Below are 25,797 nucleotides of genomic sequence, written 5' to 3'. Positions count from 1 at the left end.
GGCCCAGTGCTTGCTTACACTAGGTTTTGTTTTGTTTTGCTTTGCTTTGTTTTGAAGGAGCAAAAGTTCTCAAGACACTGCCAACAGATTAAGAACTTGGGTTCTGGAGTAACTTAGGAAAGTTGATGATGTGCAAAGCCCTAGTAAAAGATAAGCATTGAACACCGGCACTTAGGGGGAGAAATGTGTGTTTTAATATGTATGAAATTAATATAAATAGTAGAAAGCAAATAAATCCTTATTTCACTTATGCTGACAACAGTTCAAGAAATTACCATTGTGACTGATCCTTTCTTCAATGTTACTTTTACATTTTCTGATACCTTATATGAAAAACAGTATACATCGTATCTTATCTTTTAGCCCAAGTTTTGAAAGATGGCTATTTGGAATTTTTAAATTCATAAAAAATAAACTTTTCATCATTTGCAAATTTCACTTTATTAAAGATAATTTATTACTAATATACATTGAAATATCCTTGTGAGATTTATTCTGATGAGTTTTAAGCCTCTTAATATCTTTGGTTCTTTAATACTCCTCATTCTGTCTTTCAGTAGACACCTTTTAAGTTATATGAAGCATTTTAAACATTTTTGTATCATCAATGACAGGAAAAAAAATGTCATTCCAAACTTAGGCAAAAGAAATGACAAGCTCAATTCCTAAGTAGGAAGAAAGAACAACCTGATACTACTTAATGTTAAAAATTTAAGTCATTTTAAATGTGGAAAAATATGTTTCAAGTGCTAAAAACACCATGAAAATTTAACATCATTTCAGGTATTTATTCAGATACTTGACAGAAATTAATCATCAGCTCTGAATTTAACACTAAACCTCTAGTCCAAAAAATGGTAAATAAATGAACTTGTATATAGAAACAGTCAAGTCCAATCTTAATGAACTTCTTTATTGCTCTATATTAAGAGCAGGGTTTGAGAAAGGAAAGGTCTACAATAGAGTATATACAAAATTAGGGTGAAAAGTAGGTAACATATATAATGGAAAAAATAGGACAACTATGACTTTTTGCATAGAATATGCCTTTTGCATTATTTAGAATTGCAATATACCATTGATGGGCATGTGGGACAGTGAAGCAGCGAGGAAGCAGATAAGAAATTTCACAGAGAAAACGTGTCTCTTCGGAGGTAAATAATCATGGCCTCCACTGAATAAACATGGCTCGGGTTTTCTTAGATTCTTCTTTTCCTGGCTACCTACCATAGTTGCAACACCTTTAAATTTTAAGATTAAGTTGTCAGTTCTTATGAAAGATTCCCCTACTCTTAAAGTTCTAGGAGAGGAGGGAACATAGTGCAGCATTAATTTCTCTACCACAGGACACTGCTCTCTGAATAATTCAGACTTTCACTGTTCTGGGGGAAAAGTGGATACCTAGACTCAGTGTATGGAATCGTGGCTGAGCTTTCCATTGTTAGAAACTATAAATCATGGTCCTTGATAAATATGATTCAAAATCTAGTCTTGCTTCAAGTAGGGCAATTAGGAAGAGAATAAAGTGATGTTAGTCTTGGTTAAGATTTCTAAGTCCCCATAAGGAGCTTAGTCCCATAAGGTGACTTAGTCTGATGGTTGCTGAAGTATAAATGAGCCAGTAGCAACTATAGAAAAAGTAAATGTCATAGAAAGGGATTATTTTTTAAATTGCTTCATCTGTAAATTTACTATAAGAGACATATGGTAAAATTGAAACTAAAGGTCACAGCCTGCTTTAGATGCACGGACTTAATTTTAGAGAAAGTCGTCAACAACTTAGTTTGTATTCATTATAATCATTTCATTTAGGAAGTCTCTGAAAGGCAAATGGAACTTTTGAGCCCATGAAAGATTAATTTTTGTCACTTTAGCCCCAGAGTGGCTCAAGGTCAGAGACATAAAGTGATCATATGTTCATAATAGTTGATCAACACCTATGCCTGAGGAACATGGCAGTGACTGCCTAGAACTTTGTTTTACTGCATCATATGTGTACATGTGAGTGTGTGCCTGTTCACCCTTGAAAACCACTCTGTCGCTTCCCCAAAATGAACTCCCTAAGGCCAGGAATTTCTTCTTCATCTTTGATGTCAGTGCAGGACAATGTTTGCTAAGCGATTCATTCCCCAGCCTTTTCATATCCCTCCTGATTCCTCTGGAAGCAGTAATCCTTCCAGCATTTACCTTGGCAAATTACTTCTTCTGCATCCTTGACATTTAATCCCTCTCAGCCTCAGTGATTTAATCTGTAAACTGGGAATGATGTAACTTTATATATATATATGTTAAATCAAAACAGATTGGCACATAAAAATGCACATTTTAAAATGAAGAATCAGACATATATGCCATTTTTAAAAGGACAAAATAATGTGTAAAAGCAGGAAAAGAAGTGAGGGGAAAGGTAATTAGAGTATAATGAAGAACTAAAAATCTGACTTCTTCAATCTTTATTCTGTGTTTCCTGGTATGTAGTGTGTAAGTTTCAAACTCTTAGTTTTACCCAGCAAATATGAATGAAAAAAATAAAGATTACCCTTTGAGAATATGAGACACCTAAGTGAAATATAATGCTATATTCAAGAAACTGCAGAGAAATAAGGGTAAATTTCAAAGTAAATGACTTCAAGAGTTTTATAGGTTCTCTAACCCAAGCTAGTTTCCAGATCTCACCTTCATTATTTTTCTCATTTCCTTTTGGTCGAATTAATCAAAATCCTTCTTAGAATGTTCATTTTTGGCAATATGTCTTCCTGAATATGAATAAGAAAAAAATACCACTTGATGTTTGAAATTATGGGGGTAATTTCAATGACGGAAATAGATGACTGGTAAAAGGGAAGGAAATGTTTGATTAAATATATTCATAAAGGTGTCAAAGGCTTATAAAGGCAATACCTGGGGAAGAGAAAACTGTAGGACTACCAGATCTTCTCTGGCAAAGGGTGTTTCCCGAAATTCTCACCACCATGGGCAACAAAGCATTGTCATCGAAAGGTATGTGCAACAATTCATTTAGTCATTGGCTTTAGCAACACTCCTTTGAGGGTACTAATCTGAAATTTTAGCTAATATTCTCTTAGCGAGAGGTTTCAGGGTTATAGAGTTTAGAAAACCTATTTAATCATTGCTCTTTTAAGAAATTGTACAAAAGTCCAATAGAATAGAACAGTGGTTCTTCAATGAAGGAATTTTTCTTCCAGTGACATATCACTAATGTGTGGAGATATTTTGGATTATCTTAATTGGGGTATAAAGTGTTCCTGATACCTAGTGAGTAGAGGTCAGAGATGCTGTTAAACAAAGTACAATGCACAGGAGAGCTCCTAAAACAAGAAATTATCCAGCTCAAAATGCCAGTAATGCCAAGGTTGACAAACCCTGGACTGGAATAAGACCAAAAGTGTCTTTAGGTCCAATTTATCACAACTCCAGAGGCAGAAACTAACATCTTCTGGTTCCCAGGCTTCTCGTGTCGTTCGGTCATCAGTCAACCTGATGAAACTTTCAACTCTGAAGCCGTAATGTAGACAATGATAGCAGAATTGTCTTGTATAATACTGTGTTGATTGGGGTGAAGGCAAATGACATTTCAAAAAGAACAACAGACGAGTAACAACTAATCACCTTTACTTTCTTGGTTGATATTTGCAAAAAAAGAGAAATTAGTATAGCCATAAAATTTGTTTTATGAAATGAAGAACAAAAACATTTACCAATTTTATCTTATCTCAGACTGTGAAAATTCTTCAGATGATAAATGTGCAGGTAAATGCACATACAGATAAATACAGAGTTAGAGTATTTATCCAGTAATGAATCTCCTAGAACCAATATTCCAATTTCTCTATCTGCTAAGTACTTTTTATTTATACCTGTGGATAAATATTCATCCAGCTACATTTCATGACTATAAGGTACAGAAAATAAACTTTTTGGCAACACCATGTTTTTAAAACACTTGATGTCTATTATGAACCATCTCATAATATTAATCTATTTTATTTTGTAGCTGAAATCTATTTAGTGGACGTTCTATATTAAATATTTTTTAGATATTTTAGGAGTTTAGGTTTAGATATTTTTTATACAGAAAACTTTAGCACTTGCATAGTTTTGTCTGAGACATATTAAATTACATGTATTGAAGATTGCTTAAAAGTTTTGCTTTTCTGACCAACACATTTTAGTATCCGATATTCTTTTGGAGTCATTTGATATTAAAAAAAACTCAACATATTGTTTCTTTCTTTTTAAAAGTATAAATTATTCACATGTCAGAGGTCTACAATTGTCCATCTGCTGGGATAACAAATTGATGACTAAATCATCTCTGATAATTGTCCAAGATTTTAAAAGTGTGTGTTTTATATTTATCCACTCTTTTTCTGTCTTATAGAACAGAAGAAGAGTGGATAAATAAACCTCCTAAGGCCACCACTTTTATGGAATCAAAGATCGTTTTTTCTAAGTAAGACAATGGCCTCTGGAAGCACTGAGTCATCGTGGCTACTGATTGTAGTGCCTGTCACACACTTACATAGCCTGAGAGCTCACAGGTGTGTGTAATGGGTGGGACTGGAGGAAGTGAATAGATGGCAGTATTAGCATCTAGCTTCCTCCACCTGCTAATAACAGGACAGCGGAGAACCCCTTAATCGCTCTAAGCCTTCTGGTTCATCAGTATAATTTGCTGATAATAATGGATGAGGCTATCTCACTGGGCTATTGTAAAACTAAATTTTTCTTCAAATGTTAAAACTTTGGCAGAGTGTCAAGTACTTCAATGCACGGCATTATTAAGGTGAGTTAGCAGATCTAGGCTGCAGCATCATTTTTTATGGTAGACTTCTCTTCATATTCGGAACTGCCATCTGTCAGACATGTGCTTATTCCTAACAGTCACAGAGGTGAAACAAACAGGTCAACTGTGCTGTCTTTGCCATTTCAGTGTCTAAATGCAAGTGTTAGTCAGTAGAATGTTTTAAAAAATTACAAAGTCCAAGAGAGCTAGGCTGCTGAAAATCTGCAGAAACTCCCAAGACACTATCTTAGAAGAATGGCTTAAACACTCTGGCTCAAAATTAATTTAAGCTCCAAATGTTTGCAAGGTATAGAAGCACTTCTGGGAAAAGTACGAAAATGCAAGGAGCAACCTAGTTCTTCAACTATATATCTGTGCAAATATAATTCCGTATCTAAATTTACATAGTGGGAAGTGTTGATTCTTCCCCACCCCAGCTATTATAGTACCTAATCATGCTGAGGGCAATGTTGAGAGATAAGGCTGTCTTCCACAGGATGACTTTTGATAACCTCTGCTGAATAGATCATCTGAGAATGGCTCCTGTTTTTGTTTAAGCAGGGTCATTCCTGCTCCTCTTGCTGCTGCTGTCCAACCTGCTCCTGTGCAGGAGCGTGGACTCCCTGCCCATCTGCCCCAGTGGGGCTGTCAACTGCAAAGTGTCCCTCCGAGACCTGTTTGACCGTGCAGTCGTCCTGTCTCACTACATCCATAGTCTCTCCTCAGAAATGTTCAGTGAATTTGTAAGTACCACACTTCTTGCTTCTTCCCAGAAGGAACCTTCATGCAAATGACTGAGCTATACCTCACTTTAAACAAGAAAGCCACATAAGTCAAAGAATGCACCTTAGATGTAAAAAAGGCATCTGTGAATGAACTGTGAAACAAGAAGAAAGGGACAGTTTCATGAAATACCAATGATTTTTAAAGAGTCTAACAGTTTTTTTTCTTTGATTCATTTTGTTTTGTTTTTAATTTCCAAAAAATTTTAAGCATCTATGTTGGTTGGCTTGGACTGCCATACACAATATCATAGATTGTGTAGCCTAAGCAACAGAAATTCATTTTCTCACAGTTGTAGAGGCTATGAGATCAAGGTGCCAGAATGATTGGGTTCCAGTAAGAGCTCTCTTCTTCCCAGCTTGCGTTCTCCCTGTCTCCTTACATGGGAGGAGGGGGCAGATAAATGGAGGGACAGAGAAAGCAAGAGGAGAATGAGCAAGAGCCAGAGGACTTTATGCTGTCTCTTCTTATAAGGAGAATAATCCTCCTGGATCAGGACTCCACCCTTATGCCCTCATTTAACCTTGATTACCTCAGTAAAGACTCTATTTCCAAATATAGTACATTAGTGGTTGGGGCTTCAACACATGAAACTGGGGGTGCGGAGACACAGCCACCTGACATAAAAAAACTTTTAGGTGGGGTTTAGGAAAAAGAAGCGTGTCGATTTCTTGTCCTTGCACGTAGGGTATGTGTCTGCCAAGGTATACTTCACCTGTTACACTGCAAACATCTAATAAATGAGGACTGCACTACAATAAGCTGGGCAGATTAGACAAAATTAAATTAAACTAAATGCACGTTAAGAAAATAAACAAATAATAATAGCTAGCTTTCCTGAAGCTCAAAAGTGCTATGAATTGTTGTTCTAAGATTTCCAACGTATGGGTTTAGAACTACGATAGAAGGATTAGTTTAGAATTGTTCTCTGAGTAAGTTGTATGTTAACTCTTTTAGGTCATTCAAAGATTGGACAATAGATTAGAACTTCAATAAATCAAAAGGATGTTCAGAAAGAATGTGGCTCAATGTTTATAATAAATATATATTTATGTATTTTTTACACACTAATTTTTCTTTCACACTAAATTTTTGATTGGCCATCTCTAGTCTTCCAAATCTTCCTAGTAATCTCTTTAAGTTTTCACAATGTTTGCTAATGATTAGGGTTTTTTTTCTGTTAATGTGTTAGCTATATTTTTTTCTGTTCTTATTGTCAGTTCATTGCTTAGTATTTCCTGTTTTTCTGACTTATTATTTCATCATGATTAACAAACTGTATTCTGCATCTATGATGAAGATGGTATAGTTGCACGGGCTTAGAGATTAGTCAAAGAAAAGTTATAATTTTTTAATGCCTATTAAAAGACTTTATCTGTTCAGACCTACATAAACAAGCGGTTATATGGCTAAGTATAAGTACATATGCACTATTACATTTTGTTCAAATGCTAAAGAAAGATGATATATAATAAACATTTAATATTTAATATTTCAAATATTTTTAGTGTTTACTTTCCAAATAATAATCTATGGGAAGGATGAAATTAAGGAAATAGCAAAGAAGGGAAGAGTCTAGAATTTAGGAAAGTTAGCTGGAAAAAATGTTTATAGAGATAATAGAAAGGAAGGGGAAAGAGCAACTTTTTAAATTCTCATGTTCTAATTTTTGTGTGGTTCCCATTTCTAAAAAAAATGTATATTTATCAAATGTGTTAATATTTTGGTAATAGATTCATTGATTCAATACCCAAACAGCCTTGACTGAATTTGTTCTATCACTTTCAGGATAAACAGTATGGCCAGGGTAAGAATTTCATTGCGAGGGCCATCAACAGCTGCCACACTGCTTCCATCCCTACCCCTGGAAACAAGGAGCAAGCCCAAAATACCCATGTGAGTCTTTTGTACAGGCCTCTCACCAAAACAACTGAGGCAGTAGATTATTAGGGACATTATAATAGGTACTGATAATTGCACATGCAGAGCAAAAAGGAGGAAAAATTGCAATCGAAGAGAAGTTATATATTTAGTAAGCTATTCGTAAAATCAAATGCAGGCTAAATATTACAGCAGCAAAATAAATAACAGATCTATAAATTGGCCATGCAGACATGACTTCAATCAATGTGTTAGACCCAGGACTGCATATATTATTCAGTATGAAAGCATTAACTGAATTGGACTTGCATGTGTGAAATGTAGGGTTTGAAAAATTTATGGATACATAGGAAATAAATGCAGTTTTACTTATGACTGGGGCTCCCGCAAGGACAGGACTTCACACGGCTGACCACCACACCACCCGAGCCGTCACACCGGGACTTGCCCTTCACCACACACGAGGCTCTCCCTTTGCCTGGCCTACTTCTCCGACACCACTTCTCCCTTTCTTCACTCTTCACTCACTTCTCTGCCATCTCTTCTGTCTTAGTGATGAGTCTCACCCCCAAACAGGACCTGTAAGTTATTGTACTGCTTCTCATGACTATTGCCTCTGTTCCAATGACAATAATTTATCCCACATCCAATTTATTTTTATTATCATTTCTCTTCTGATTTCCTACCATAGCCACAGTTAACATGATTTTTAAAAAAATATCTTCACATATATAGCTCCCATAAATACAATGTGTTCTCTCCTTACAACTTTGGTAACATGACCAGCATTCTGTCTGTCTGCTAAGCTCATTAGTAATAAGTATAATGATGATAACAATAGTAATAATAAAATAAAGATGGTAAAAAAAGGAGGAGGAAGAGGAATTAAAATTTGTTGATAGTTACTACATTGCCAGACACCTTACAATGCACTTTACGTGCATTACTGTATTTAATTCTCATATAAAACCCTATAACACAAAGTGCTATTATTACACCTACTGACATGAGGAAACCGTAGCTTGGAGAGCTGATAGAATTAACACCAGTATATGAGTAGTAAACAGCGAGTCTGGACTTCATCCAATTCAGAACTTCATTGTTATGTTCTAATGCCCCTAGCAAAACTACCCTGCCATCCACTACATAGCCAGTCCCTCTTTACCTCTCCTTTCTTTCATATCTCAGTATATGCTTCCATGGCAAAGCCTATTTGATTCTTCTCCACTCTTCTTTCCCCTTACCATTTGACATCAGGATAGCAAACACTTTTACATCAAAGGTGATCGGCTCTCTGGAATTTCACACACAATCCTTGTAATAGTAAACTAGTGGACAAAACATTCATTGTGAATTCCCTTAATGCTGGCATTAAAGGTAGACACCATTGTGCCATTTTAGCCACCGGAACATGTCAGCAAATGCAGTGGTCTAAGAGCAGGGTTGGCATAGATTGAGTAGAGCATGTTTCTGAATACTGTATCTTTTTTTCACGTTCTCTTTGTTCTAATTTTGTATTAAAAGAAAAGTAGAAATCACAAATCAACACATTAACAAATACTTTGGTTCATTAATAGGAATTAATCTTTAAAAGAAATCACTGCTGGTATATGAATGTCCTGAGTCAGAAGGGCCACGTATGGAGCACCAACAAAACTCCGGTTTCTGCCCACAGTCCAGCAAAGCAGTAGAACATAAAAGAATTACCTGTGTAGGCAAATGGTAGAATTTCAGAAGGAAAACAAAATTCTTAGAACTCTCATTAAAAGAAGTAGTTATTTAAATAAGCCAGATTTTTTTTTAATTTTAGCAAAGTGTAAGCTAGTAGCTTAAATTTTAGATTTTCTCAACCTGTACCACCTAGAAACAACTTTACATACACACAGGAATAACAAAGAGATAACTAGGTCAGTCTCCCTGAGCAAAAATTACATATAACCCATTTTACTATGCTTGTTTTAATGTAATTATTTCAATGGTTGCTTAGCATGAAGACCTTCTGAGCCTGATCCTTAGACTGTTGCGCTCCTGGAATGCCCCTCTGTATCACCTGGTCTCTGAAGTTCGTGGTATGCAAGGACCCCCCAGCGATGTCCTATCAAAAGCCATAGAGATTGAGGAACGTAACAAACAACTTCTGGCGGGCATGGAGAGGATAGTTGGCCAGGTGAGCAACCTAGTGACACTTCTTGGTTTTTTGTTTTTCTGGGTCTTTTTTAAATTAATGAAATAGATGAGCCCTGTGAAGAGAAATGAGTTTTGAAATCTCTCATTCTGTAAGAACAAACTTTAAGTGTTTTATATTCTACACTGCTATTAAATCAAGCAAGAGCCGAGTAATTCATAGTGATAGATTCTACTGTAAGTGAATCTTAGAATCCCACTGTCATATTTGACAGGCACAGACTTTCCTATACGACACACAAATCCATCCAAGCCTTGGCCCTTCTTGAGGATTGGCATTTAAAATAATTTTAAGGGAAAGAAACTGGAGAGTAGAATCTACCAGATAATGTCTTCCTCAGTGTATTCTAGGCCACCTGTTATTGAAATTCTGCTCATATACTTTCTCTTTTCTCCCTACATCAATGTGTAAGAGAGAATGGAGAAAAGAGAAAATCAAAATCAGATCGGATGGTGTTGACTCCGCTCTCCCACCTCCCCCTGCTAGACAGATCTGTCTGGGAAGGAAGGAGATTGGAAAGACAAGGTGTGGGGGGGGGGGCACTGATGCTGCCTCAACGCCACTAGATTTCAGGGTTACAAAGGAAGGGGGTGTATCTTTTCTGAAATGCTCTTTATTTTGTAATTCATAGAGTCACGTCATCCTAAATCTTGTTCTGGGGGGCTTCCAAATGAAACTCATACCTTGCATGTAATTTCCCCCAAATAATTTCATATGTATATAAAGGGAATATTTTTAATATATATATCTCCATGTAGATGGGATCACTTCAACATGAGCAAGGAAACATCTAAACAGCTTTCTGAAGTTCTCAAACATCATGTATCATCTAAAGAAACATATACAATTATGAAAACAGTAACAGGAGAGCTATTTTCTTATTGTATACACAGTGCATGTTGTCATGTGGCATCTGGTCATTTTCACAGGAGCAGACACAGAGCACACTTTAAGGTCAGGGTAGATGAGAGAGACACCTACCTGTTCAAGTGGTTTTCTTCATTTCTGTGGGCCTACTTTCCCAGGTCACTAATCTGTTCTCTACTCCATTATTTGTTCTTTCTTTGAAAACCATGTATTTATTTACTCTTGCTCATATCATTGTCCCTGGCACAGTAAATTTTGTCATAAGGGTCAAACACCAAAAATAAAAATAAAAAAATTTAAAATGCAAGCCAACACACGCACATGCACACCTTTTATTAAATACATTTTAATTTCCAATAGGAATCCCTGGTTTTAAACGATATTCTTAACATTCGGGAGAAAACACATTTAGTGATCAGACTGTACGATGCCCCCACATTTGTACCTCCCAGCTTCGCAGACTCCCTGACAGCCCTAGTTGCTCAGCTGTTACTAGGTCTCTCAGGTCTCTGGGGACCCAGGTTTCTGGAGACCCAGGTCTCCGGAGACCCGGGTCTCTGGGGACTCCCAACATGCAGAGGCTGATGGCGAGCATCGAACGGCATGTGCTCATCCTCCCTGTTGCTTGGTTGCCTTTTGTTATCACAGTTGTGCTCCCACCCACCACCCACTCTCACTACTGGTGGGTTACTGCCAATACTCTCTTTCTAACTGGCCCTTTCCCAGAACCTCCCACCCCACAGACCTCAAAAGAAAGCAGCTATTCCTCATAAAAATTTGGCACTTATCTGTCCTGGGTGGATTGTGAATGTCTCCTGACTACTTCAGCAGATCATCTGAGTCTGAGTCATCACTAAATTATCTGGACCTTTAAGTAGCAAGTACAACCCTCACCATTTCTAATGTCTCTGTTATGTATACTATGTGGGGGATAAAATCTGTTCAAAGCAGGGAAAAGATCAATGTAATTAATGTGAGCTGTCAGAAGAAATAAAGTACAAAGTGCACATCAGAGACAAGCAACTGAAATGAAGCAGTCCCTCAGTGAGAGAGTGGAGGCGAGCTCCTCCATTGTCCCTCGGTCACATTCACAGCCACATACCAATAGCAACTTTCTGGTTCTCCACCTAGCTACTGCTCCACGGACACACTTCATCTGTGGTCACATACATGTGAGAAAACTTCCACTTGAGCTTTGCTTCTAGTTTTTAAATGATAGATATTGATAGATTTCTAATACGCTGGCTCAGTAATCAATGCCTCTCTCTGGAGAGTTTCACATTCATGTCTCTTCCACAAATATTATTTCAACAATTAGAAAGCACAAAGATAAGCAAATACTAATAATACTACTAATAATACTAATACTAAGTTACCATCTTTTGGGTCCTTAGGTTTATCCCGAAGCCAAACAAAATGAGGTCTACTCTGTCTGGCCTGGATTTCCATCTCTGCAGGATGCCGATGAAGACAGTCGCCTTTCTGCCTTTTATAACCTGCTCCACTGCCTGCGCAGGGATTCACACAAGGTCGACAACTTTCTCAAGCTCCTGAGGTGCCGGGTGATCTATGATAACAACTGCTAAGCTTACATCCATTCCCTCTGTTTCTGAGATGGTTCTTAATGATCCATCCCATAGCAAGCTTCTATTAGTTTTATAGCTTTGTAATGCATGCTTGGTATAATGGGTTTGTCTTAAAAAAATAAAAACTGACTTCTTAGAGGTGTCAAAATCTAAAAAGGCAATTTGTCAAAGTTTCTTATCTTTATTTACTAGAAAATCAAGAGAAAATTCATTACTACCACTGAGAATTTCCTATTAAAATCTGTCACAAATAGCAGAGGCTAGCATTACAAATAAGACAATTAACAGCTTAATTTAGAATCATGGTAAATCATTTGGGTCAAGTTATAAGAATCAAAGAATTTGATCATTATTAGTCATGCTGGTCATGCCAACAAGAAGACAGAATTTTCAGGATTCTTTATAAAAGCCAACCATATCTTATCAGCTAACTTTCACAGTATTATGACAGACAATTTAAGTACTATAAAACTGTAATACACCCAAGTAGCATGAGGTTTACTAAACAGTCTAAAATTAGCAGGATACTGTCTTAGTATGTTTGGGCTGCTACCTCAGACTGGGTAGCTTACGAACAACAGAAATTTCATTCTCACATTTCTGGAGGTTGGCGTACAAGGTCAGAGTGCCAGCATGGTATTGGGCCCTCTTCTGGGTCACGGACTTTTCACTGTATCCTTACAGGGCAGAAGGGACTGGAGAGCTTTGTTTCTTTTATAAAAGCACTAATCCCATTCAGAAGACCCAACCCCTATAATCTGACCACCTCTCAAAGGCCCCACCTACTCATACTATCACCTTTGGGGATTAAAATATCAACATATTACTGAATTCTGGGGTAACACCAACATTCAGACCATGGCAGATACGAACATGCACAGCCATCCTTCTCCAGAGGCTGTCTTCAACCATGCTACATGAACTCCCATCTTCTTAGCACTGTCTTGGACACAGTCCATCTATTTTAATCACTCTGGGTTCAATAAGTCCAGTCCAGACAGGTTTCGACTCCATCCCATATTCAACCTCTTTAATGTTTTCCTCTCTCCTATTACAACTAAGGAGCCTCACAGGGAAAGTAAATGTCACCTATTTCCGTAGCTTCTTCTTTCCCCTTCTTCTGCATCTTCATTCTGCTGATATGCTGGGTGGGGCAGAGGATGAGGAGAAATGAGAAAGTTTTGATGTCACTGACTAATGTGATGCTTGTGTAGTCTTCTCATTACTGACAGAGACAAAGCTTGAATTCCTTCTGAGTGGCAAGTGTGTCTCTTGTGGGGATACCCTACTCTATGGTTTATCAAGGGGACATTCTCTGGCTTGATTCTTCTCTCCACCCCATAGCCCTGACGTGTTCTGTATTCTCCACAGCCCCCTCTGCTATTCCCTTCTCCTGCAAGCACCTTACCAAATAAAACTGGCTCAACATCAACTATCTACCAACTGACACACAGAAAACTCAGCCCTTGCAACCGCTCTAAACAACTGAATGCCAATAACAGTGGATCGCTTCTACCTCTTCCTGGGGCCCCTTAACAATCATCTTCTCCCCTTCTTTACATAGATACCAAACTGGATTCATAAGCAGATATTAAACTGAGGAATGAAATGCCATTCTCTCTTTTCTTTCAGTCAAATGACTAATTATCTCTTTTAATAATTGTCTTAGAGAGCTGGCCTTAGAAACTTTCCTGCTTAGCCACTGAATTGCAGCACTGTCTTTATACATTTAACTTTCTATTGATGGAGACTGGATAGAGGTGACTGCATCGGGGCTGTTCAGCTTATTCGACTGCCTCTAGACAGCCTGGGAACAGGGTCTGTCTCTTGCTGCTCTCCTTACAAAGCAATGGCATCGCCAAGCTATTTTGCAGTGGCTTTAGGGCTTTCGCAGGATTTCCTAGACAACAAACAATAGGAAATATTCCATCCAACATCCCGACAGAGATGAAATAAAAAGGTGAATAGAAAGGAGAACAAAGAGAAAGAAAGGAAGAGGAACAGAAAGGGAAGGGAAAACATGAAGAGGAAAAGTAAGCAGCAGACATACTTTGTGACAGATAAGCTGCTATGAGAATACTCTACTTGGTGAAGACCTAAACTTTTATACCCTTACAGCAAATATCTCAATCTTTCTTTTACCTTCTTTTCTTCCTCTCTCTTCCTGTTCCAAAATGTCCCTTTGTATTAGGAGTATTATTTGCCCTTAATAATTGAGTTTCAGTAGCTCTAGAAAGGAGCAGAACTTGGCACCTCTTCAGATAACAATTCCACTGCTGGAATTATAGTATAATGCTCCCCAATTCCACTTAGGGATTACACCCTAAGAACCCTGAAACACCAATCCAAAAGAACCTGTGCACCCCAATGTTCATAGAAGCACAATTTACAATAGCCAAGGGCTGGAAGCAACATAAATGCCCACCAGTGAGTGGATCAAAAAACTGGTACATTTACACAATGGAATAATACACCACAGAAAGAAAGAAGGAGCTCCTATTCTTTGTGACAGTATGGATGGAACTGGAAAGCATTATACTAAGTGAAATAAGCCAGACAGTGAAAGACAAATACCATATGATCTCACCTATCAGTGGAAGCTAATCAACAAAACAAACAAGCAAGCAAAATATAACCAGAAACACTGAATTAAATAACAAATGGACAGTAACCAGAGGGGAGGGGAGAGTGGCATAATGGGGGGAAATAGGGGATTGTCCATCAAGGAACATGTATAAAGGACATATAGACAAAGCCAAAGGGGGGAGGTTCATGGATGGGAGGCAGGGATGGGTGGGGTGGGGAGCCAAGGTTGAGTGAAAATGGAGACAATTGTCCTTGAGCAAGGAAAAAAAAGAATTTGAGGCAATTTTCTTCTGCCATGCAAAGAAACATTTCCCCCACATACAGAAACATTGTTTACCAAAACCAATCTCTTCTCTCCAAGCCAGGGTTATTTTTGTCTGAGTCCTGCTCCTGCCTCTGGCTGCGATGACCCAGACCTTTCAGAATACCATGTCACAAACCAATCTATCAGTCTCTCCCTTCCTTCCTGCATACATGTGAAAGGCCAGCTTTCTCATATCGCAGCTCTCCTCTTTTAAAAGGCATGAGAGTATAGAGAAAACTTTATGCACTTTCATAAGTCATTTATTGCTGAAAATATCTCATTCTTTTGTGTTACCCCTTAACTTCCTTTTTTTCAATATCTAGATATTTCCAGCAGAGAGGATGATATTTATCAGGGGTGAAAATTGTCAATAAAAGGACAATGCAGTTGCCTGACACATAAGTTCACCACCAGCCCACATACATCTTCATGTATTCTTCTCTTAAAGGTTTGTTCTAAGCACAAATTTAAGACTTCAGATAAATAACTGAGATGGTGATATTAAAAGGCCTCCCCCTGCTTGACCATGACATATAAACTGAATACTGTAGTTTTCAGACAAGACTGAGCAGAGCCATGGATATTTCTGTAGAGTCAGCAAGGGGTAGCTGGAAAGAGAATATTTGGGGAAAATATAACAATCACTCCCCTGCCAACCAGAGTGAGTTGTTTTTCCTCTTTTTTACAGACTTCTGTGTAAGATTACATTTGAAGAAATGGCCCCACTAGAGCAACAGTAACAGCCACAGTTACAAAAAAAGAAACAAACAAATACATGGAAAACCTTTAAAATTAACTTATCACATAGATTAGTAAATCATGGGTCATAAGTTGTAGAAAAAGGGAGTGTTACATAAATATGCAAATCGCTATAGTGTATGGTAGAGAAAAGAGAGTGTAATGGGTGATGCTAATTAACATGCTAGAGTAAGTGAAGGGCAGCTAGGAGGCATCTGTTTATGAGAAGGAGGAAGTTTTCTAGAGGGACACCATTGTGATGGCTTTATGATGAAGTTTTAAACAGTTGATGGGATATTGTTAGGCAAAAACTGGAAGACAGCATTTATGTCAATTCATTTAGAATCATTTAGTGACATAAGTATCTCCTACACCCTGAGCAAAAAGGAACTGAGGTGTCAATACATATAGTATTATAAGGTATCAGTAAACAATCAAGTTTGACCAAAACACAAGAAATGTTCACTTTTTTGAACAGACATGTGATACCTTTGATGATTATGCTCCCATGACATGAGGCTATACACACCACAGTAGGGTAATAATGGGGGAAGCCCTTTTAGGGATTGTCAATGTATTGTAGAGAATCATTTATACCAATTTGAAGAGATTATACTTTTACTCTACAAGGCAAGAGGAAACAAAAATTTTAGGGCAGGAGAGAAATATGTCCAGAATTGGAAAATAGAAAAATGAATCTAGTTTGGAGGGTTGTGGAAGGGTAGGACTAGAAGAGGAAAGGAAGTAGTCCAGAAATCAGTTGGAATATTACTATGACCCTCTAAATGAAAATCAAAAAGGACTCTGTCTGAAGGATAGAAGAAAGAAGCAAAGGATGTGAGAAATCTACAAACAGCAATAGAACTCGACCGTATAGAGGGAATGAGGCAGATATTGATACAGGGTGCAGCTAAAGGGGGCCCCCAAAAAAAGATTTGGAGTAGTGTCCAGAATTCAAAGTGTATGGGAATAATGGAGAGACATATAAGATGTCCTCACCCCACCCCCACAGGTATGAGTTGGGGGGGAAGGGACAGTTTTGCACAGCCACAGCCTTGCAGTTAATTTATGGCATTGTCTTTTAACATATCTATAGCCTCTGGTGGCGGTCACTTGGATATGTTAAATGGCTGTGGCCAGGCTTGGAGCTAGGGGGATGAAGTCTCTTCCCCCCAAGATGTAACTGGGGGCAGGTCCCCCCAAGTTACAGCGCTTGCGTAGGGGCTTGGAAAAAATTGGCTCGAGGACATGGGATGATTACTGCCCAGACTAACGATGGCAGCCCAGTAAACTTGTATTAATACAGAATACTGGCAGGTGTAACTGATCTTGGGAGGAGTCGGAAATAGGGGTACAGAGGAAGATGGGTGCTGGGATTTAAGAGCCAGGCACGGCAGCCATTGAGAGAGAGCCACGCGGTTTCAGCAGAGTGAGGACCCCCTGTTGGTGAGGTGAAAGAGGGGGCCACGCGGTATTGGCAGGGTGTGGACCCCCTCTTTCCCAGGTGAAAGGGAAGAACCACGCAGCTTTGCCAGAATGGAGATCCCTGCAGCCAGGTGAAGAAGACAGCCACATGCTTTTGGTGGAGTGCGGACTCCTGCAGCTTTGGTAGAAGAGGCCCACGCGGCTTTGGGGTGCCCCCTTTGACCGCGGGGCCTGAAAAGCAAGAGAGACTTTGACTGGAACTGAGTACAAAGGACTCTTGCCAGTGGACTATGAGAGGGTACCACAGTACTTTAAATTAACTCGAGATCCTGCACGGTGACACAGCTGACGGTGCCAGCAGCCTGCAACACAGACGTGTGCTCTTTTCCTGATTTACGGTACCCGGAGTTGGGACAGAGGGAGAAGGGAGCGCTGTGTGGGTGTAGGTGTACAACCTAAAGGACTTTAATATTTTAATAGTAGCATTAGGCCTAAATAGCATTAAATAAACATTTTGTTTCCTTTTCACAAATCTCTGGCATTAAGAGATGTGTTTCCAATTGGCGGCGGACAGAAGGGCCCAGTAGATTTTAATATTTTGGTTTTTGGGAGGGGCCCCTGTTGTACAGCAGTTTTGGGCATCCCTAGGTGGGCCAAATATTGTATTGCCCCTCCCTCGGACCACCTCCTCTTGTTCGGTAACAGTTTTTGGCGACTCCGCCGGGACGATAATTGTCCGTGGCAGACCGACCCCCTCAGGTGCGAGAGAGTGAGGCTTTGGAATTTTCCCAGTCTCTGAGCATTTCTCTGCGCTCTTGAGGGCATCGGCCACCTAATCACGCCTGGAAAGGTGAAAAGGAAACAAAGAGGGAAGGGAGCAGAGAGGTGAAAGTGTTTGGGATTAAAAACTTGGTTTCTGACTGCTCTTTTGCAATAATGGAGCTGGAATTGTGGGCGGTAGCAGGGGAAATACCTGGTCTTTACGCCATCTGTATTCTTTTTGCTCTGAATCTATGTTTGCTTTGTTGGAACTCTATGAGTAGTTCTGAGCCGGTACCTAAGTGGAGTCCACTGGGCAGAATCCTTAGAGATTGGGAGAGCTACCGTGCTAAGTCGACGTACAAAGATCCTTTGACTAAAGAGTTAATGATTTACTATTGTAACAAGGTGTGGCCTACTTATGTTTTGAGTGATGAGCTGAGATGGCCTGTGAATGGTTCTTTAAGTTACTGCATCATTACTAGATTGAAACGGTATTGCCGGCAGTGTGAACTCTCGGAAGAATTACATTACCTTAATGCATTTATAATATTGCACAACAGCCTTATGCCAGAGACAGAGAAGCGTGTAATGGTCCAGAAGGAGAAAAGGGTCTCAGAACCCCTCCCTGATAGTAGGTCACAGGAGGAGAAAGATGATGAGGAAAGAAACTTAATTAATGCTCTGAACCCAGGGAATGGGGGACCCCAGAGAGCTGGAACTCCTTCTGGGGAGGTGAGGCCCACTGCGACTTCTCCTGCCCTGCAAGTGGGAGAAGTCTCCACCACAGACTCCCAGACTCTGCGACTGGGCTCTGCGCAACAGGGGTTGCGAGGGTCTTCCTCGGAAAGGGGAGCTTCAGGGCCCCCACCTACACAGGTGGGCGGCGACTGTTCTCTGCCTGCACTGGTGACCACGGCCTCAGTGCACCACCCCCAGTGGGTGGAGGGTGGCTCTGCGGCTCCCCCACACCTGCAGGTGGGCGGAGCTTGTGGTCCACCTGGGCCTGTGGCCTGGGAACCCAGACCCCAGTGGGTCGGGGGAGTGCCGCCTCTGCCACCTTCACAGGTGGGTGGAGCCTGCTCTGTGCCTCCGCCCCACCCCCTGGGAGTGGGGAGCATCTCCACTGGCCAGATCCCCTCACAGGTGGGAGGAGCCAGGCCTCCTCTGCAGGGTGAAGCCTTGGGGCATCACTCCATTCAGGTGGGAGAGACCTCCATAGGGTTGCCGCCTTCACAGCTGGTGGAGGTTTCTACATCTCCAGCAGCACAAGCAATGAGAACTGCCACTGCCGTGATGCCTCCCCCCTCCACAGACGGTGGGAGCCAACACAGTACTGTCTCCTCCCAGAACTGCCTCCCTGAAGCTGAGACTGATAAGCCAACTGCTACACCCTCACCTGCTGAGGAATGCGTCTCACCCCTGCGAACTCGCCAGGGTACCTCCTATAACCGGGGGAGCCTCCAAAGGCGTAGCCAGCCAATACCCTTTGAGGCAATACCCAATAGGGGGCATAAATGAAGAAGGTCAGCCTGCTGGCTATTATTGGGCCCACACACCGTTCTCCACTTCAGACTTACTGAACTGGAAGAATGCCAACCCCTCATACAGGAATGATCCTCAGAAGATGGCAGATCTTATTGCCTGTATTTTTGCCACTCATCACCCAAACTGGGCAGACATACAGGCCCTCCTGAACATTTTACTAACGGCAGACGAAAGACGGTTGGTTCTAAATAGGGCTGATCAGGAGGCCCAGCGTCTCCATGATGATGACACGGAGGGGATCCTCCACCCAGCTGAGGCAATTCCTCGGGTGGACCCTAACTGGGACCCGAATAGCAGAGACGGTTTAGCCTCTTTGGGACACTATAGAAGGTGTATATTAGAAGGACTTAGGAAAGGAGTGCCCAAGCAGAAGAGTCTGAATTTGATACAGACTCTCCAGCAGAAGCCAGACGAGGATCCTTCTGAATTTTTAGAAAGGATCTATCAAGCATATAGGAAATACACCGATGTTGATCCAGAGGCACCAGAAAATGCGAGAATGATAAACATGACTTTTATTGGACAGAGTTCTCCAGATATCAGAAACAAACTACAGCGTGTAGACGGAGTACTTGGAATGAGCTGCTCCCAACTAGTAGATATAGCATTTAAAGTCTACAATGCTCGGGAAGCAGGGAAGGCAAAACGGGCCACAGTGTTTTTGGAATTAGCCCAGGGAAACCAAAAGAAGCAGGATCCTGGGGCAGAGAAAAGAAACTCATCAGGTGCCCACCACCGTGCCAGTGGCAAAAGGGGCCCTAAGGAGAAGAAGAAAGGCACAATAGGCATTAATCAGTGTGCCTATTGCAAGGAGGAGGGGCACTGGAGGAATGAGTGCCCACATCGCAAAAGGGAAAGTAAGAGTAAGAATCCAGGTCGAATGATGGTAAAGCAAGAAACAGAGAATGCCAATGAATGAGGAGGCCCAGGGGCTCCATTGGACATCTCCCGACCCATCACTATTTCCCCACAGGAGCCCCGGGTGCAAGTGACTGTGGGGAACAAGCCAATTGACTTTCTTGTAGATACGGGAGCCACATACTCAGTGTTGAACACAAAGTTGACTGGAAAAAACTCAAATAAAATAACGGTTACTGGTGTGTCTGGCCAGGTACAAAAACAGACATTCCTGCAACCTCTGGAATGCCAACTTGGGGGTCAAAAGCTTACACATAGTTTTTTGTATATGCCTGATTGTCCCATTCCGTTGTTGAGCCCAGATTTGCTGTGTAAATTGCATGCACAAATAACCTTTTCTCCCAAGCGACAGCAGCTGTGTGTGGAGGTCCCGCTGGAAAATGCCCTCCAGTTGCAGGCTATCCTGACCTGTCCTGGAGGCCCTGAAGGTGAACCCTTCCCACCTGAGATCTGCGAGCAGGTCTGCCTACCCCTCTGACGAGCCTCTGCACCCGTTCCAGCCAGGGGACCAGGTCCTACTAAAGACCTGGAAGAGCCAAGGCCCTGAGCAGCAACTGTCTGAACAGTGGACTGGTCCCTACGATGTCCTATTGACAACACATTCCTCCCTGAAGCTGATGGGAATTAAGCCCTGGATTCACCACACACGGGTAAAACGGGCACCGCCTAAGGGAGATGCAGACCCTACTACTGCAGTAGGGGCAGAAAGGGAAAGATAGACCTGCACTCCGGAGGAAGGTTTGAAATTCCTCTTCCAGAAAGAGACAACGAACCCAAATATAGGGTGACAAAGTTTGATATGTCATGCAAGTGTTTGTAAAGCTAGGAAATTTTGGCTGCCAGATACTAGGTTTGAGTACTGAGCTTAAGTATAGTCCTTCCCAATGTGGGAAAGGGACCAAGAGTAAAAAAGAGTGATAACTAAATCTAAATAAGTAAAAATGTGTATAAAAAATATAAAAATTTTAAACCTAGAGTAAAGAAAACCTCAACTACTTTTTTCCTGGTTTCATGGGAGAAGAACAAATTTCTCACATGTGCTTCTGTTTCTGATCAGAAATCCTATATCTGAAGACCTATTGAAGGTCACCTGTAACCGGTTGGGGAGAATGCTTTTGCCACCTGGGACCCAGGAAGGGTCAATTGTGGCTGATGAGTGTTTCAGCCTGAGGCAAAGCAGCATGTCTCCGCCAAGAGACCGGGCCTGAAGGAGCATGTCTCTGTGAGGCACCAGTGGATGCATTGGTGCGAGAGAATGTCTCTACCTGTATTGTTTCGGAACACTGTGTTTCAGATTTTGCTCTATATCTGCTCTAAAAAGGAAATTGAGAATTCCAAGAAAGGTTGAAACTTCATACTCCATAAGAAAATGAGCAAAGAAAAAGATTTTCCATTATGATTTATATTTTTCTCCCTACCTGATCTCTCCAGAATTTAGCATTTTAAAGGAATAAGTGATGACATAAAGTTTCTTTGCATAAAACTAATAAGACCAGTTTTTAATAGTGGTTTTGTTAACCAAAACTTTGACTGGAATGTCACGCCTGAAGGAGGCATGTATATGTTCTGGTCATTACCAGAAAGCTCAGAGGAACTGGGATTGACCTGTGAAGCTAGCGAAAGCCCACAAGAAAAGCCTGGTACTTTAGTTGATTGTGCGGTTCGTGCCAGTATTTCTAGGGGAGGAACGAAGGTTGCTTTCCTGAAAGATGGCTAAAAAGGAACCTGTAGGCACAGTGGAGGCTCAAAGACTTGAGCGAAACAACTGGTACAGGCAAAGCCAGATGGCAGGTGTGTGGCTCTGCTTTTGTGCCCTGAGGAGCGAACTAAAAGGTCAATCCGAAGGTTCCCTGTGTCAGTTCCAGCAAAGTAGACTTAGGGATCATCAGTGATCCAGGCTGCTCTTAGTGTGTTTATGCAAACGAACAGTCAAAATCAAAAACGGGACCAAAATAGTCTCTGTAATAACAGTAAAAGTGATCTTAAGGAGAAAAATTATAATTCAAGGAAAATCACAATGCTCAGTATTGGACATCAGAATGGCGAAGCTAATTGTCTTGAAAATTTATTTTCATTTGAAAATTGAAACCAGGTTTGTGATATTACCGAAAATATACAATTTACAGGTGCAAAGGATCTTGCAATGGAATGTTTTCCCAAAAGACAGTCTCACAGCGCAGAGACTGGTTTGGGAATTATTGTGTAAATTAACCTGTGTATTCTCTGTTTTCATAGAGTGTATGCCTATGACCTGCCTATGCCTGTGAGTGATTGGTTACAATATAGGCCTCACTTAAGGAGCCCATCTTCGTCATCGCCCCCCTGAGACTCAACGGTTTGGCTGAACTAAGTAGTTAAGTTAGTGAAGGAGCTGGGGCGGTCTGTGAGATTCACTTGAAACTGATTTTCCCTTTTCTGTCTTGATGGCTTGGACAGAAAGGGCCCAGATATCTGAAAGGAGGGAAATCTTAATGTATTCCCCTCAGCCTGAGTGAAGTATAGTGGAACACAAGAGTTTTTAGATAGGTGTAGCATGCCTTGTACACCTTCCACTGAATAAGCCATTCTTTACTGGAGTGTCTGCCTTTGTCAATTAATGGTTATGATTTAATTGTGCTTCCAATTTCTTGCCTAATCTGTCACCTCCAGAATATGACCTGACCGGAATGCCAACAGTTCAGTAATGCCAGCCTTTGGACACCAAGCCTGCGACGTCCAGGTGACAGCCAACTGACCAGGACCCTGTAAGGTCTTTCCCTTTACAGGAAAGACTCCCTCTGTGCTGCACCCCCCTCCCCTTTCAGGGCACCCTTGACCCCAGAGTACGTAGGACAGCGTCCATTTTCAGCTCGAAGCAGTTACAAGAAGACGAGATCTGCGTCCATTTTCCTTTATATGATTATAAAGAAAGTATATATCTGAAAGGAGGGATATTGATACAGGGTGCAGCCAAAGGGGGCCCCCCAAAAAAAGATTTGGAGTAGTGTCCAGAATTCAAAGTGTATGGGAATAATGGAGAGACATATAAGATGTCCTCACCCCACCCCCACAGGTATGAGTTGGGGGGGAAGGGACAGTTTTGCACAGCCACAGCCTTGCAGCTAATCCATGGCATTGTCTTTTAACATATCTATAGCCTCTGGTGGCGGTCACTTGGATATGTTAAATGGCTGTGGCCAGGCTTGGAGCTAGGGGGATGAAGTCTCTTCCCCCCAAGATGTAACTGGGGGCAGGTCCCCCCAAGTTACAGCGCTTGCGTAGGGGCTTGGAAAAAATTGGCTCGAGGACATGGGATGATTACTGCCCAGACTAACGATGGCAGCCCAGTAAACTTGTATTAATACAGAATACTGGCAGGTGTAACTGATCTTGGGAGGAGTCGGAAATAGGGGTACAGAGGAAGATGGGTGCTGGGATTTAAGAGCCAGGCACGGCAGCCATTGAGAGAGAGCCACGCGGTTTCAGCAGAGTGAGGACCCCCCTGTTGGTGAGGTGAAAGAGGGGGCCACGCGGTATTGGCAGGGTGTGGACCCCCTCTTTCCCAGGTGAAAGGGAAGAACCACGCAGCTTTGCCAGAATGGAGATCCCTGCAGCCAGGTGAAGAAGACAGCCACATGCTTTTGGTGGAGTGCGGACTCCTGCAGCTTTGGTAGAAGAGGCCCACGCGGCTTTGGGGTGCCCCCCTTTGGCCGCGGGGGCCTGAAAAGCAAGAGAGACTTTGACTGGAACTGAGTACAAAGGACTCTTGCCAGTGGACTATGAGAGGGTACCACAGTACTTTAAATTAACTCGAGATCCTGCACGGTGACACAGCTGACGGTGCCAGCGGCCTGCAACACAGACGTGTGCTCTTTTCCTGATTTACGGTACCCGGAGTTGGGACAGAGGGAGAAGGGAGCGCTGTGTGGGTGTAGGTGTACAACCTAAAGGACTTTGATATTTTAATAGTAGCATTAGGCCTAAATAGCATTAAATAAACATTTTGTTTCCTTTTCACAAATCTCTGGCATTAAGAGATGTGTTTCCAATTGGCGGCGGACAGAAGGGCCCAGTAGATTTTAATATTTTGGTTTTTGGGAGGGGCCCCTGTTGTACAGCAGTTTTGGGCATCCCTAGGTGGGCCAAATATTGTATTGCCCCTCCCTCGGACCACCTCCTCTTGTTCGGTAACAATATGAGTCAAAAAGGCATCTAAGAACACAAGACCAGATGAGTAAATAAATGATGGTAAAGTCAGAGAGAGAGATGAGAATGTAAATTGAGGTTTTGTCCAAATGCATTTGAACTTAATTTTCCTGTATTTCATCAGCTCTGCACAGAAATGATCAAAAGATGTTTAGTTACACTAGCAGATCACAGAGATGAGTACATTTATCCACTTTCTCTAAGAGTTTTCACTCCCTTCTCCTAAATCCACCCCTGTTTACTGTTCTTTCGAAGTCTTACTCTCAGCAGATGGTCAGTTAATCACTAATCCAATGAAGAATTAAAAGCGTTCTCCCTAAGATAATACTCATATTGAAGGACCCTTGAAAGAAAAGCTTTCTAATCCCTCAAAATAAAACTCTAATAGTGAAGTGACTAAGCATCTTTCCCAAGTGCCCCATAAGAAGACATACAGGACCCTGCTACTTAGAAATTTGTGGCAATGATTTTAACCTAGTTGGAGAGTGATGATATAAAAGACAAGTGAAGCAACAAAAGACACTTAAAACGCAATGCATGTACAAGTGAAAAAGATAACATGCTTTACATACAGACCCACGCCTGGATGTCACACCAGCCTGACAGGAGCCAGGTGCACCTGCCTAATCAGGGGCAACTTCTTCAGTGAAGGCTTTCTACGACTGGCACTGAGAAATCTTATTCAACTCAACTGCTTACACGTGATTCTTTGATTCAAAGACGCAGAGCCACTCATTCTACTTAATTGCATTAAGTCAAAGGAATACACTTATTGCATATTTGAAAGTTGCCAAGAAAGCAGTAGGTCTTAAAATTTCTCTTCACAAGAAAATGTAACTATGTATGGTGACAAATGTTAGCTAGACATATTGTGGTGATTGTTTTGAATATGTACAAATTTGAATCATTATGCTGTACAACTGAAACTAACATAATGTTATATGTGAATCTTATCTCAATGTAAAACAAAAAATAAAAAATTTTAAATAAATTTTAAAATGTTTAAAGAAATATACTTACATTTGGATAAAGAAAACAAATCAACTAGCGGTTTTTGGTTTGGGTTTTTTTAAGGTACATTCTAGCTAGCATATTGGGTCTAAAACCTCTCCACCAAATGCAGAGAAGGAGAATAGAAGAGTGACCTAACCTTGTAACATTAACTGCAGAAAACTTCAGCTATGATAGCTAAAAAGTAAAAATCAGTAAATTCTAAAACTTGTAG

At 40.9% G+C, this 25,797-nt stretch overlaps 1 protein-coding gene across 1 annotated transcript; it reads left to right on the top strand.

Moving 5' to 3' along the window:
• The first annotated feature begins 2,972 nt into the window (after nt 1-2,972).
• On the top strand, nt 2,973-12,109 carry PRL (prolactin). Its single transcript, XM_037131273.2, has 5 exons — nt 2,973-3,000; nt 5,366-5,550; nt 7,379-7,486; nt 9,459-9,638; nt 11,918-12,109. Exons 1-5 carry the CDS (start codon nt 2,973-2,975, stop codon nt 12,107-12,109), a joined length of 693 nt encoding a protein of 230 aa, XP_036987168.2.
• Nucleotides 12,110-25,797: the final 13,688 nt, after the last annotated feature.

This window comes from Artibeus jamaicensis, unplaced genomic scaffold, assembly GCF_021234435.1.
Source record: "Artibeus jamaicensis isolate MK-2021 breed Jamaican fruit bat unplaced genomic scaffold, CSHL_Jam_final contig_482, whole genome shotgun sequence".
Lineage (NCBI taxonomy): Eukaryota > Metazoa > Chordata > Mammalia > Chiroptera > Phyllostomidae > Artibeus > Artibeus jamaicensis.
The sequence above is the reverse complement of the archived record's forward strand: the minus strand, read 5'-3'. Positions and strand labels throughout refer to the sequence as shown.

What these genes read in the sequence shown, in the direction of transcription:
- PRL (XM_037131273.2), top strand. Translation starts at nt 2,973, where the DNA reads ATGGGCAACAAAGCATTGTCATCGAAAG. An exon ending in CAGAAATGTTCAGTGAATTT is followed by an intron (nt 5,551 to 7,378) that starts GTAAGTACCACA and finishes TATCACTTTCAG; the next exon opens with GATAAACAGTATGGCCAGGG. An exon ending in AGCAAGCCCAAAATACCCAT is followed by an intron (nt 7,487 to 9,458) that starts GTGAGTCTTTTG and finishes ATGGTTGCTTAG; the next exon opens with CATGAAGACCTTCTGAGCCT.